Source organism: Gigantopelta aegis, chromosome 9 (assembly GCF_016097555.1).
Source record: "Gigantopelta aegis isolate Gae_Host chromosome 9, Gae_host_genome, whole genome shotgun sequence".
NCBI classification, from domain to species: Eukaryota; Metazoa; Mollusca; class Gastropoda; order Neomphalida; family Peltospiridae; genus Gigantopelta; species Gigantopelta aegis.
The window spans coordinates 11,635,080-11,648,743 of NC_054707.1; the positions used below are offsets into that span (position 1 = coordinate 11,635,080).

General features: G+C 40.0%; 1 protein-coding gene across 1 annotated transcript in view; it reads right to left on the bottom strand.

Moving 5' to 3' along the window:
• Positions 1-1,774: 1,774 nt before the first annotated feature.
• Positions 1,775-13,664, bottom strand: part of LOC121382018 (GATOR complex protein WDR24-like) — a 43,524-nt gene continuing 31,634 nt past the window's right edge. The window contains exons 16-19 of the mRNA XM_041511483.1: positions 7,845-8,093; positions 6,385-6,484; positions 4,508-4,700; positions 1,775-4,012 (exon numbers count right to left, since the gene is read on the bottom strand). Coding sequence (XP_041367417.1) covers positions 3,877-4,012; positions 4,508-4,700; positions 6,385-6,484; positions 7,845-8,093 — 678 coding nt within the window. The 3' untranslated portion in view covers positions 1,775-3,876. The remainder of the gene's footprint in view (positions 4,013-4,507; positions 4,701-6,384; positions 6,485-7,844; positions 8,094-13,664) is intronic.

Genomic DNA, 13,664 nt, shown 5'->3' on the forward strand with positions numbered 1-13,664 from the left:
AAATACAATTTCATATCCAATACATCTACATTCTTAGATGCAATTACCTGGTTTTGGAGTCTCCCCACCCCACCTAGACTTTTCATACAAAGAACATACACAATAGAAAACATGGGCTGTTTATTTTGGTGAATATAGGCATGTACGTTTTTAATTATTATTATTGTCAGCATCATTTTATGTTTTAATTCTGATAAAGATCAAGTAAAACTGATGGTGAAAAAGGTGAAAAACAAGAACACGTATTAAATTAACAAACAGGATTTATTGGTATATACAAGCAGCACCACTGGAGAGTATTAACGGTCCGTATTTCCGTCACATCGGCTCATAGAACTTCTAACTCAAACCTAGTCCTCACTTAAGTGCGAGATCTAGCCCAGTCGGTAGAGCACTCACCTGATGTGCTTAGGTTGCAGGATCGAAACCCCTCAGTGGACCCATTTTCTAATTTTCCCGTCCCAACCAGTGCCCCATGACTGGTGTATCAAACGTTGTGGTATGTGCTGTCATGTTTGTGGGAAAGTGAATTTAAAAGATCCCTTACTGCTAATGGAAACATGTAGTGGGTTTCCTCTTAAGGCTATATGTCAGAATTGCTTAATGTTTGAAATCCAATGGCCGATCATAAATAAATAATGGTGTTTTAGTGGTGTCGTTAAACATTAATTTTAACTTCAGTATTTGCTTAAAATCTTACATATTCCTAATATTATTGGGAAAGGAATGTTTGTTTAATGACACCTCAGCACATTTTAAACCATGGCTAGTTAGTTGGTGTCTAACATATAGACATATTTTGACACTTGGTCGAGAGTAAGAGAAAGGAAAGGAATGTTTGTTTAACAACACCTCAGCACATTTTAAATTACAGCTACCTATATGGTCAATTCAACACTTGGTCAACAGACAGAGGGGAAACCTGTTACTACTATATAGGCTACTCTTAACAATAAAGCAGGGATCTATTATATGCACTTTTAAGGGGACTATCTGGCATGCACCAGAATTTAAATTATAATTAAAAAGAAGTTTAACTACTACTTTTTACAAATCTATTGAATCAATAGGATGTTTAACCATTCTGAATTCTTCATCTGATTATGAACAAAAACATTTACACATTTCATGATCCAGATAATTATTTAAACACTGGATATATTTCTAGGTGATTATAGACTCAAAAATAAGTTTTACTTGATCAAACACAAATACATGTTGTAAGTGGACCGGGTACATTTTAAAAATGAATGCTTGGGATGAAATGCGAAGATTCAACCACAAACTTTACTCCAATCACTTTGAAAATCTGCATAATAGGATCATTAAAATATACATTTCACCGATGGTTTGCTGCATTTCAAATAATTCTGGCAAGAGTAAGAAAAAACAATACAGGAATAAATATTTAGAAATGTTTCAAGAAAGTGTTTATCACAAAGTAGACACATTTTTTTCTAATTGGGTTTTATTCACTGTAAACCTTAGTAAAACCAAACAGGGACCATTTTGTTCAGTATCTTGTTGCGATTCGCTAAGCAATTTGCAAGTTTCAGAGATCACTACAAAATTTTAAAACAGTAAAGTTTTGTTTTAAAGTTTGTTTTGTTTAACGACACCACTAGAGCACATTGATTTAATAACCATGGGCTATTGGATGTCAGACATTTGGTAATTTAGACATATAGTCTTAGAGATGAAACTACATTTTTCCATTAGTAGCAAGGGATCTTTTATATGCACCATCCCATAGACAGGATAGCACATTCCACGGCCTTTGATAAACCAGTTGTGTTGCACTCGCTGGAATGAGAAATAGCTCAATGCGCCAACCGACGGGGATCGATCCCAAACCGACCACGCATCAAGCACGCGCTTTACCACTGGGGTAAGTCCCGACCCCATTAAACAGTAGTTAGTAATCGATCTTCAATGGACTAGAAATATTACTAATCAAGATTTTAAAAACAAAATGTTCCCTGCCAGGCCATCAGTCAACTGGAATTCCCACAAAACCTGGCATCTTTCAGTCCCTTTTTAAATATCAGTACACAACCAAACCTCTCTAAACTGGATACCCGTAGGTGTCCAGTTTAGCGAGGTTTATTGTATTAAAAACTCAACAACAGATTTCTATCATATCACGGCAGTTGATCGGTTATGCTGATAGTAAACACACAAGTATATCAAAAGTTCTGTAGATGTGTTTGTACTTTGCATTGGGAAAAAGATACTTGTATTATTACTCGTATGGTTAAAAATATCTTGGTACATATCAAAGTGATATGTCCCACTAGAACGCCAAGTGAGACGTAACACTTTGACGTGTGATGTCGACGTCATCGACTGGCGCACTACAAATCTTACAGGAACATGGACCAAACAAGTTGAGTGATATAAATTAACATTGATTATGGGTAATAATAGCATATTAAAGTTATTAATAAAGATATTAATAAACTTGCTACCATTTCGTAGCATGTTTATATCCCTCATGAAATCATTTTCACTGTCACTCGCTAAAGCTTGTGACAATTAAAAATTATTTGACTCAGGACGTAAACATGATATGATATGGAAGCTTGTTTAATATCCTAATATCCTATAATTATGAAATGGGGAGGCAACAATTTATTTTTAATGGTTTTTGTATTGTGTATTTTTAAAATGTAATAGGATGGCGAGACAAGATTGTGAGTTTAGTACAATGGATTTCAGTACACGGGGCCTTCATCTTACATCAGCAGATGGCTTAATGTGTGGGCTAAATGTTCACTTTGATATAATTAAATTTCTGTTACATTAATTGCAACATAACCTCATCTCATTGATCCAGCAGTAGCAACGCAGCGACTTTGTTCATTTCTCAGGGAACGTCATATCTGATGTCATCACCTTATACTGAGTGTTATTGTTTAAGAACCAAAAAATAATTCAAAATAAAATATGAATTTTTAGTGTCATTATTAGCAAGAACAGATTCAAATTTAATTATAAGGATTGTTTGTTATTTCTTTTGTTTATCAGGGTATAAACAAAAAAAATCATCCACAAACTTATGCATGAACGGCTTTGCCGATTCACACAGTTTGCAGATGATGAATCTTTTTCATACCTGATGAACATAAAAGAAATAATTATATATTTTTTTTTTTTTAAAGCAGTCTTTGATGCACTGATTATTTTGTTGAACAAAAAAAAAAAGAGTAAATATTAAGAACAAATATATTCTTGAGTAAACCTTTTTTTCCATTCATTAGACCAACCTATGTGATGTAGGTCGAAGGGTTAGGTAAAATGCTTCCAGTGCAATGTCTGTCGTCATGAATGCTGTTCACAACCAGCCAATAACTCTATACACACTGAGTCTCATTAAAGTACATGGGCTCTTAAGAGCATTTGCACATCTAGATGTACAGCAACAACCCTATACAGACTGAGTCTTTCTAACATAAACCAGTGGTTCAATCACAAGTACAGATACATATCCCAGTATTAACCAAGTATGTGTTAGACACCAGAGAGGATTTTGTCAGGTATACTCGCACAAATGTCCAGGACTGGCAGGCCAGCAACAACTATACACTTAATGAGTACTCTCACAAATGTCCACAACTTGAAGAATAGTAACAATTCTGTAATTACCGAGTCTCTCCAAAATAAAACAGAGTGCTGGTACATATAACTGTATTTCCCGAATGTGTAGCTATCACCCGAGACCTTACTGTCACGTGTACTGAGTACTCTCACAAATGTCCACCACTTAAAGAATAGCAACAACTCTGTAATTACGGAGTCCCTTCAAAATAAAACGGAGTACTGGTACATATAACTCCGTATTTACCGTAAGTGTAGATAACACCCGAGACGTTATCGTCACGTGTACTCGCACAAATGTCCGCAGCCCGCAGGACAGCACCTGCTCTGTGTTAACCACTTCTCTATGTGTTTTAAATGGCCGCCATGACAACAACCCTGGCACCAGGCAAACAAACCCTTCACTGGCAGATGGCTGCAAGTAAAAACATAGAACAGTCATCATGAATGGGAAAGAAATGTTTGTTTGCCTCACATTATAAACTATGGGTTTTTTTGTCTGCAACATTTGGTTAGTTCACCATTCGGCTGAGAGAGAGAGAGAGAGAGAGAGAGAGAGAGAGAGAGAGAGAGAGAGAGAGAGAGAGAGAGAGAGAGAGACAGGCAGAGAGACAGGCAGAGAGAGAGAGACAGGCAGAAAGAGAGAGAGAGAAACAAAGACAGAGAGACAGACAGAAGATCCCCACTGCTGTCATATGTTACTCCTACCAAAAAGCACCAATGAAACATTTTTATATTTCCTATAAACAGGATTGCACATACCACATTTTTACCAGTTGTGAGGCAATAATTGGGACCACACCTGAGATAAAAAGAAATTTTGTAACATTTGGCCCTCAATTTAGTTTCTTGACACCCATTCAGTATACTTTATACAATGATTTTCCCAAACAGCCATGTAAATACGAACCATATGCTGCAGAGGTTGAGTACGACCTTGCAGCGGTCACAGAGCCAGCCTGCGCGGTGCATGGGTCGGTTGCAGCGCGAGCACGCGGTGTGGATCACGGTTGACTGCTGGTTGAGCATGTACACCTGCGGGAGACTGCTTAGCTTTATCACCTCGTTCGCCTTTGTCCACAGCTTGAAGCGACCCAGCAGATCTGTGGGCAGGAAAAAAATAATTAAAGAGGGCATTCCAGTGAGAGAGGTCATTCCAGTTAAAAGAGGTCATTCCAGTTAAAGAGGCCGTTCCAGTTGTAGAGGTCGTTCCAGTTGTAGAGGTCATTCCAGTTAGAGAGGTCTAAAAAGGCTCTAAAAACAGTACAGTACCTCTGGGAAAAGCAGACATTTGCTTCATTAAAATTAAAATTTGTTTTGTTTAATTACACCACTAGAGCACACTGATTTGTCTGTCAAACATTTGGTAATTCAGATATGTGGTATTAAAAAAAACCTGATACATTTTTTATTAGCAGCAAAGAATCGTTTATATCCCAAAAACAAGACAGCACATGCAACGGTCTTTGGTAGTTAAAGTTAAGGTTTGTTTTGTTTAACGACACCACTAGAGCACATTGATTTGTTAATCATTAGCTACTGGATGTCAAACATTTGGTAATTCAGATATGTGGTCTTCAGAGGAAACCTGCTACATGTTTCATCAGCTGCAAAGAACTTTTATATACACTTTCCCACAGACAGGACAGCACATACCACAGCCTTTGACAGACCTGTTGTGGGGCACTGATTGGGACTGGGAAAAAAACCAGTCAGAGAATGTGCCCACTGAGGAGGTTCGATCCTATGATACAAAGCACCTCAGGCGAGTGCTCTACCAAATGAGCTAGATCCCGACCCTCTGTTCCAGACCTTCAGTTTTGAAAAACTCTCGAGTAAAAAATTGCACTCCTCGAAATTTCCATTTGTGGAAAACAGCACTCCTTAAAATAAATGGTATTAGGCCTCTATAAACACCCCAAAAAAATCATAGATTTTTTGATCATCCTCCCCCAAACTCTAATTATCCCACAACACTCCAAAATAAAAAAACACCTAAACAAACAATGTTTTTCATTGGCAAAATAAAACAAACAATATAATTATCATCCAAAATGTCTAGCATCTGCTTCTTTCTTTTACTTTCATTTCTGTCATGCGACATTGTTTTTCTTTTGCTCTAATTTTTTTATAACATTGTTTTAAGTCTACACTACCATTAATCTCCCCTCCCTCCCTCCCTCCCCCCCCCAAGTGTATGGTTTGTAAATTTTTGTATAAGTTGATAATTAACAACAGCAGGTTTTTAAAGATATGAGGAGTCCCTCGTTTGAACAAAGCACACTCTCCCGCTCTTTTTTTTAAAAATGGGGGTGGGGGTGAAATGTTACTTGTTATTTTATATTTTCAGGACATTTAAAATACAAAGGGGTGAGACGTAGCCCAGTGGTAAGGCACTCGCTCGATGTGTAATCGGTTTGGGGTCGATCCCAGTCAGTGGGCCCATTGGCTATTTCTCATTCCAGACAGTGCACCACGACTGGTACATCGAAAAGAGTAGCCCATGAAGTGGTGACAGCGGGTTTTCTCCCTCAATATCTGTGTGGTCGTTAACTATATGTCCGACACCATATAACCATAAATAAAATGTGTTGAGTGCGTCGTTAAATAAATCATTTCCTTCCTTCCTTTAAAATACACATATCAAGCAAAACCAGCCATGAACAAATGAAGAAGGAACAGGGATTCTAAAGCCATCTGATAACAAGTCAATACGTTTGGGTAGAAAATGAGTTGGGGTTTGAGGCCAGGTTTATGTACAGAAATTAAATAACAGAAGTTACCCACCAATATAAGACATAAACCAGTTTTCCTCCATCTGTTCTTCAATGTGTTTGACTTGTCCTCCAAGAACAATCAACATACAAACCGGAGACTGCACATCCCCCTGAAATAAATAATACAAGATTAATAAATTAGGTCGACGACAGTCATTCTTCATTCCCTTCAATTTGGCGTCATACACAATATATAACACATATCCAACAGTCATTCTTCGTCCCTTCAATTTGGCGTCATACACAATATATAACACATATCCAACAGTCATTCTTCGTCCCTTCAATTTGGCGTCATACACAATATATAACACATATCCAACAGTCATTCTTCGTCCCTTCAATTTGGCGTCATACACAATATATATACACATATCCAACAGTAATTTTTAGATATGATATATCTGACAAAAGGTACTTTTTATTTCTTTCATATTTTTAAACTTAAAACTTAATATTTTGTCCAAAATTAAGAAAAATAAAAACATGCAAAGTCAAACTTGATCTGTAACAGAACACGATAAAACTATACAAATGATTTCATCTGTGCATTGTGAAACAAAAGTCTGGAAAACTATATTTGGAGCAGATGGACAGACAGACTTGCAGACAGATAGACAGAAGGATGGAGATGAATGCTATAGTCCCCTCCAGTTGGACGGGTAGGGGACTCATTAATGAACGAATAAAAATTAATAAACCAATGAACAAGCATAAGATAGGAAAAATATGAAAAATAAAAACTAGCCTAAAATAACAATTTCAACTTAATCTTCTGACTACTGTTGGTGAGATATCTCGCCCGACATCACAGAAGTATACTGTATACAGTGTATTCCCTAATTCATATTTCCCATTGTTTTGCACACAACACTCACCAGAAATAAATAATACAACACACGCACAGCTACTTGACAATATGGCAGCTTTTGTTTTTTGTTTTTCAATGGAAAATACCTGGGAATTTTGAGTTGAAAAGGTGGTTTTCAGCAATTATTTTCGCTAGACAACAATGGTGGTACATTGCCATCATTTTGAGAAATCGATTGCTGATTGTGACAGCTAATTTAATAATAAATTTGATTGTTTACCAACAGCGAAAAAAAACTAAATATTGGGATATTGATCATTGTTCTTTTTTTTTTAAATTCTGGTCAGAAAACCAGCTATTGGGAATAATGGACATAAATATTGGACATTTGGCCACAAACGCCCATAAGTAAACACAACTATTTAAATTTGCTTCCTAATTTTAATCAACATTAACTGATCTAAAATATCATATAAATTAGAAAAACCCACAAAAATAATACTTACTCATTCAGATATGAACTTTATTTTATATATTTATAAACAATTTAAGTGAATATATATGAGTAAAAGTTATAAACTTGTACCCACTCCACATGGTTTTTGTCAAACATTAATCCAGTTGTGTGAAGGTTAATGTGATCACAAAGACCAAATCACCTGTTCTGCAAACCACTTGAGCATATTGGCGATGCGGTGTGAAAAATCCATGCTCCAGCTGGACGTCACGGGTTTCACCTGGACTAACAGGTCCTGGTCCTCTGATTCCGATGGGGGGTGCAGCGAGATGAAGTCACTGTTATTGGTGTGGTTCATCATGTCGTCGTGGGAACTCTCTATTTCTGGAGGTGTCGCGTGCGCCGTCAGTTCATGTCGAGGCTGGAACGCCTCACTCGGTAACGTCCAGTCCTGCGGAACATATGTATGTCATTTTGAACAACTGGCCTCGGTAGTGTCGTGGCTAAGCCATCGGATGTAAGGCTGGTAGGTACAGGGTTCACAGCCCGGTACCGGCTCCCACTCAGAGTGAGTTTTAACAACTCAGTGGTGTCGTGGCTAAGCCATCGGATGTAAGGCTGGTAGGTACAGGGTTCACAGCCCGGTACCGGCTCCCACTCAGAGTGAGTTTTAACAACTCAGTGGTGTCGTGGCTAAGCCATCGGATGTAAGGCTGGTAGGTACAGGGTTCACAGCCCGGTACCGGCTCCCACTCAGAGTGAGTTTTAACAACTCAGTGGTGTCGTGGCTAAGCCTTCGGATGTAAGGCTGGTAGGTACATGGTTCACAGCCCGGTACCGGCTCCCACTCAGAGTGAGTTTTAACTACTCAATGAGTAGGTGTAAGATCAATACACCCTCATCTCTCTCACTAACCCACTGTCCTGGACACACAGCCCAGATAGCTGAGTTGTGTGCCCAGGAGAACATGATTGAACATAAATTGAATATAAGCATAAAAATAAGAAGAAATGAATTTTGAACTTTTAATATTTTATTATACTTGAAATCTGTGTATCTGTACTTAAGTTATAAAAGCACAGAGATTATTATAGTTTGTTTGCGTGAAAAGGCAACAGATGACTTGGCATAGGACTTTATTAAGAAAAAGCATTGTGAGGGTACAGCTAAAGCAATACATGTCTCCTACTGAGAACAAAAGTTTTTCGTATCGCCTAAGTTCAAGGGCCATAACTTTGTAAAAAAAAAAGGGTAAATCACCATGAAAGTTCAACTTGATCTGTAACACTACATGATAAAGCTATGTACAAAATCTTGAGGAACTATGGAAAAAAAAGTCCGGAAAACTATATGTGGGACAGATAGACAGACAGACAGACAGACAGAGACAAACTGGTAGCCCCAATCCCATGGCTAGTGATATTCAACGTTGGACTAAAAGCCCCAGCTACTATTGTCATGCCCGATGGCTAGTGAAAACAATGTCAAATGTTCCAGTTAAGTCGATTTTGTAAATATGAATATCATGCCCCCCCCCCCCCCCCCCCCCCCCCCCCCCACATGTTAGTGTTTTTAAACTCTGAGTATTACTATTATCTAGTAAAATTGTATTAACTTAAAGTAAAGTAGGGCTAGTGAATTTTTAATCATGGCTAGTAGATTTTTAATATTCATCCCATGGCTAGTGGATTTTATAAAAAATTCTAGAAGCCCTGGACTATAGATCAAATCAAGCAATATATACACTACAAAATAATGAGAGTTTTTGGTGTCTAACATGTGTCGACACTGGTCAGTAGAGAGGAAGAAGAAACTACACAGGCTACTCCTAACAAAGCATCTTTTATGTGTAGTTTCCATAGTACATAGTACATACTACAGCCTTTGATGTACTAGCTCCGCCACTGAGCTATATCCCATCACAACATTCCAAGGAGTGCAATTTTTCACTACTGAGTTTATGGAAAAGATGAGAGTGAAATAATAAGGGAAGGGGAGAGAGCGATGAAGATCACGGCCCGTTGTTATAAATCTTTAGAGACGAGACTCAAATCTCTAATGATGTTGCCACTGCTTTAAACTGTCACACTCTGCCAGTCTTGAGTCTAGATTCAATTTGAATGGTTTCGCCATCACTTAAAGTGTCACACTCTGTTAGTCTTGAGTCTAGATACAATTTATATGGCGTTGCCATGGCTTTAAAGTGTCACACTCTGTTAGTCTTGAGTCTAGATTCAATTTGTATGGTTTTGCCATCACTTTAAAGTGTCACACTCTGTTAGTCTTGAGTCTAGATACAATTTATATGGCGTTGCCATGGCTTTAAAGTGTCACACTCTGTTAGTCTTGAGTCTAAATACAATTTGTATGGCGTTGCCATGGCTTTAAAGTGTCACACTGTGTTAGTCTTGAGTCTAGATATAATTTGTATGGCATTGCCATGGCTTTAAAGTGTCAAACTCTGTTAGTCTTAAGTCTAGATACAATTTGTATGGCGTTGCCATGGCTTTAAAGTGTCACACTGTGTTAGTCTTGAGTCTAGATACAATTTGTATGGCATTGCCATGGCTTTAAAGTGTCACTCTGCCAGTCTTGAGTCTAGATTCAATTTGTATGGTTTTGCCATCACTTTAAAAGTGTCACACTGTGTTAGTCTTGAGTCTAGATACAATTTGTATGGCGTTGCCATGGCTTTAAAGTGTCACACTGTGTTAGTCTTGAGTCTAGATACAATTTGTATGGCATTGCCATGGCTTTAAAATGTCACACTGTGTTAGTCTTGAGTCTAGATACAATTTGTATGGCGTTGCCATGGCTTTAAAATGTCACACTCTGCTAGTCTTGAGTCTAGATACAATTTGTATGGCATTGCCATGGCTTTAAAGTGTCACTCTGCCAGTCTTGAGTCTAGATTCAATTTGTATGGTTTTGCCATCACTTTAAAAGTGTCACACTGTGTTAGTCTTGAGTCTAGATACAATTTGTATGGCGTTGCCATGGCTTTAAAGTGTCACACTGTGTTAGTCTTGTGTCTAGATACAATTTGTATGGCGTTGCCATGGCTTTAAAGTGTCACACTGTGTTAGTCTTGAGTCTAGATACAATTTGTATGGCGTTGCCATGGCTTTAAAGTGTCACACTGTGTTAGTCTTGAGTCTAGATATAATTTGTATGGCATTGCCATGGCTTTAAAGTGTCAAACTCTGTTAGTCTTAAGTCTAGATACAATTTGTATGGCGTTGCCATGGCTTTAAAGTGTCACACTGTGTTAGTCTTGAGTCTAGATACAATTTGTATGGCATTGCCATGGCTTTAAAGTGTCACTCTGCCAGTCTTGAGTCTAGATTCAATTTGTATGGTTTTGCCATCACTTTAAAAGTGTCACACTGTGTTAGTCTTGAGTCTAGATACAATTTGTATGGCGTTGCCATGGCTTTAAAGTGTCACACTGTGTTAGTCTTGAGTCTAGATACAATTTGTATGGCGTTGCCATGGCTTTAAAATGTCACACTGTGTTAGTCTTGAGTCTAGATACAATTTGGAGAAAACTTGAGTGTTTTCTCTTTTATAGATACATTACCTGTCCTCAAACAAGTGCACCTCCCCCCACGCAAGTGGTCTGGTCCGAACATCCCAACAGCCAATGGGATGGCCTAAATTCTTCTACTGCATACTGCTCTCTAGTTCCGGTCACATGACTGTAACTTCCTTCTTTTTCCCTGAGCGCATCGCACGGAGAACAGGAAGCGGGGAAGCCCGGGCGGGATGAATCTTGAGGACAGGTAATGTATCTATAAAAGAGAAAACACTCAAGTTTTCTCCATTTCTATAGACATTACCTGTCCTCAAACAAGTGCAGCATTCAACAGATGGTGGTGGGTGCCGAGATCCGTAGATGCTTGTGATAACTCCCCAACTGGAAAGAGGCTGACTAGTGGAAGAATAAGGCCAACCTTGGTAAACCCCCCTCCTAGGGATGCCCGTCACAGACCAATGCAGGTGATGTTAGTAACAACAACCAGAATGGTGGCATCCGTCAGCAGTGGCAGGTACGGCTCCTAGAACACATGGACCAGGAGGCGGAAGCCACATCTCATGCTGGTTCTGACAGGGTGGGAAGACGTAGCCACCAGGGATGCAGGTGTTAGGTAACCCTCACGTATTGAAGTGTTATAGTTTTTCAATAACAAGCGACAACCTAATGAGGTGCATCCGTCAGAACATTGAACAAAACAAGACCCCCGAGTGTTTTCTGTCTAGTACACCAAAGATCTGTTAGTTCAATAATGACAACCAATAACCACATGCAGTGCAGGGTAAAGGTTATCGAGACAAAAGTTCCGGCACCAGTACGTGAACTGTGCAAAAGAACAAAAGTCTAAGCAATCCTCATCTGTCGATTCGATGGACATCTCGGTATGCAGCCCAGAATCAGACAGACATCAACGGCGACGAGGACGGCTTGTATTCAACAGAGTCTGTGCAGCAACAACCGGACCCAGATGATGGAACCCCTCAACGTCTTCTGTGGAGACATCCCTCAGATAATAGTTGGCGAAGATGGAGTCCGTAGCCCAGAACCAACCAGTGATGATGTGCTGAATGGGTGTGTTGCAGTGCAGGGACATCGTGGCAGCCAAGGCACGGAGTTCATGCAGATTAGAAGCAGACGGAGCAGGAAAACCCTCCTTCTGATAGGCGGTCAGGATAAAAGACCGGATCCAGGTGGCCACCGTGTTCTTGGTAAGATCCCTCAACCGACTCTGGTTACAGGAGAGGAAAAGTCTTTTGCGATGTTGTCGAAAAGATCTGGTCCTCTCGAGGTACTGGTGCAGGGCTCTGACAGGGCACAACGCCAAGTCCTCAACGTCCGCTGGACCAACGATAGAGGAGAGGGCCTGCACAGCATACGAACGAGGCGCTTGGTCTGGTAACTGATTCTTTGCAACAAAGTTCATGAGTAACCCCAAGTTGACTGCACGCCGATCTCGGTGAAAACGTACCAAGTCTACATCAAGAGCATGGAGTTCTGAGACACGGGCAGCCGTGCCGAAACCGAGTAAAAACACCGTCTTCCGCGTCAAGTCTTGAAGGAAAGAGGATTCGATCGGCTCATAAGGTGCGGTCGATAACGCTCGTAACATCAGATTCAGGTCCCATCTTGGTGACCGAAACCGGTGTACTTGATCTTCAAGGCGAAACCCTTTGATCATCTTATGGATCTCAGGAATACCCGATAACTTCGTTCCAGTAGTGACATCACGAACAGTAGCGATGACCGAAACGTACCCAGCGATGGTAGACCCCTTCAATCGTAAAGTGGTCCGCAGATACAACAAACAAATCAGCAAGACGAGGTATTTGAATCGTCTGAGGGTTGAGTTTTTGCCGGACACACCATCGGTGAAGACAAAGCCATCTGACGTTGTAAGCCGCAGTAGTAGATAAACTGTGCTCTTTCAAAATGGCCACCGTAGACTGTGAAGAAAAAACCTTTCTCCCTCAAACTCTTGGAGATACAGTCCACGCGTGCAGTTGGAACAACTGCGGATGTGGATGGTATAGTCTTGACGTGGGATGCAGCAACAGATGATCCCAGTCTGGCAGCGATAAAGGATGTGGATCGGCAAGACGTATTAGATCTGGATACCACATCGGAGCAATGAGTAACAGGCGACAATGGTACAGCTGAAACCTCTGAAGCACCCTTTGAAGGAGGATTGGTGGAGGAAAAGTGTATGCGTCCATCTGTTCCCAGATGATAGCCAATGCGTCGAGATCCAGAGCTTCGGGATCCGGCACCGGAGACACGTAAACCCTCAACTGACGGTTGAATCGTGTAGCGAAGAGATCGATGTTTGGTGTGCAAAGTATGTCGCACACCCATCGAAACGCTTCGGGATGGAGCATCCATTCCGTCGGATGTGGAGACAACGGCCGAGACAGTGTGTCGACTAGTACATTGGAAACCCCTGGAATATGGCGAGCTAGAAGTTGCAACGGAATCTCGTGAACCCGCTTG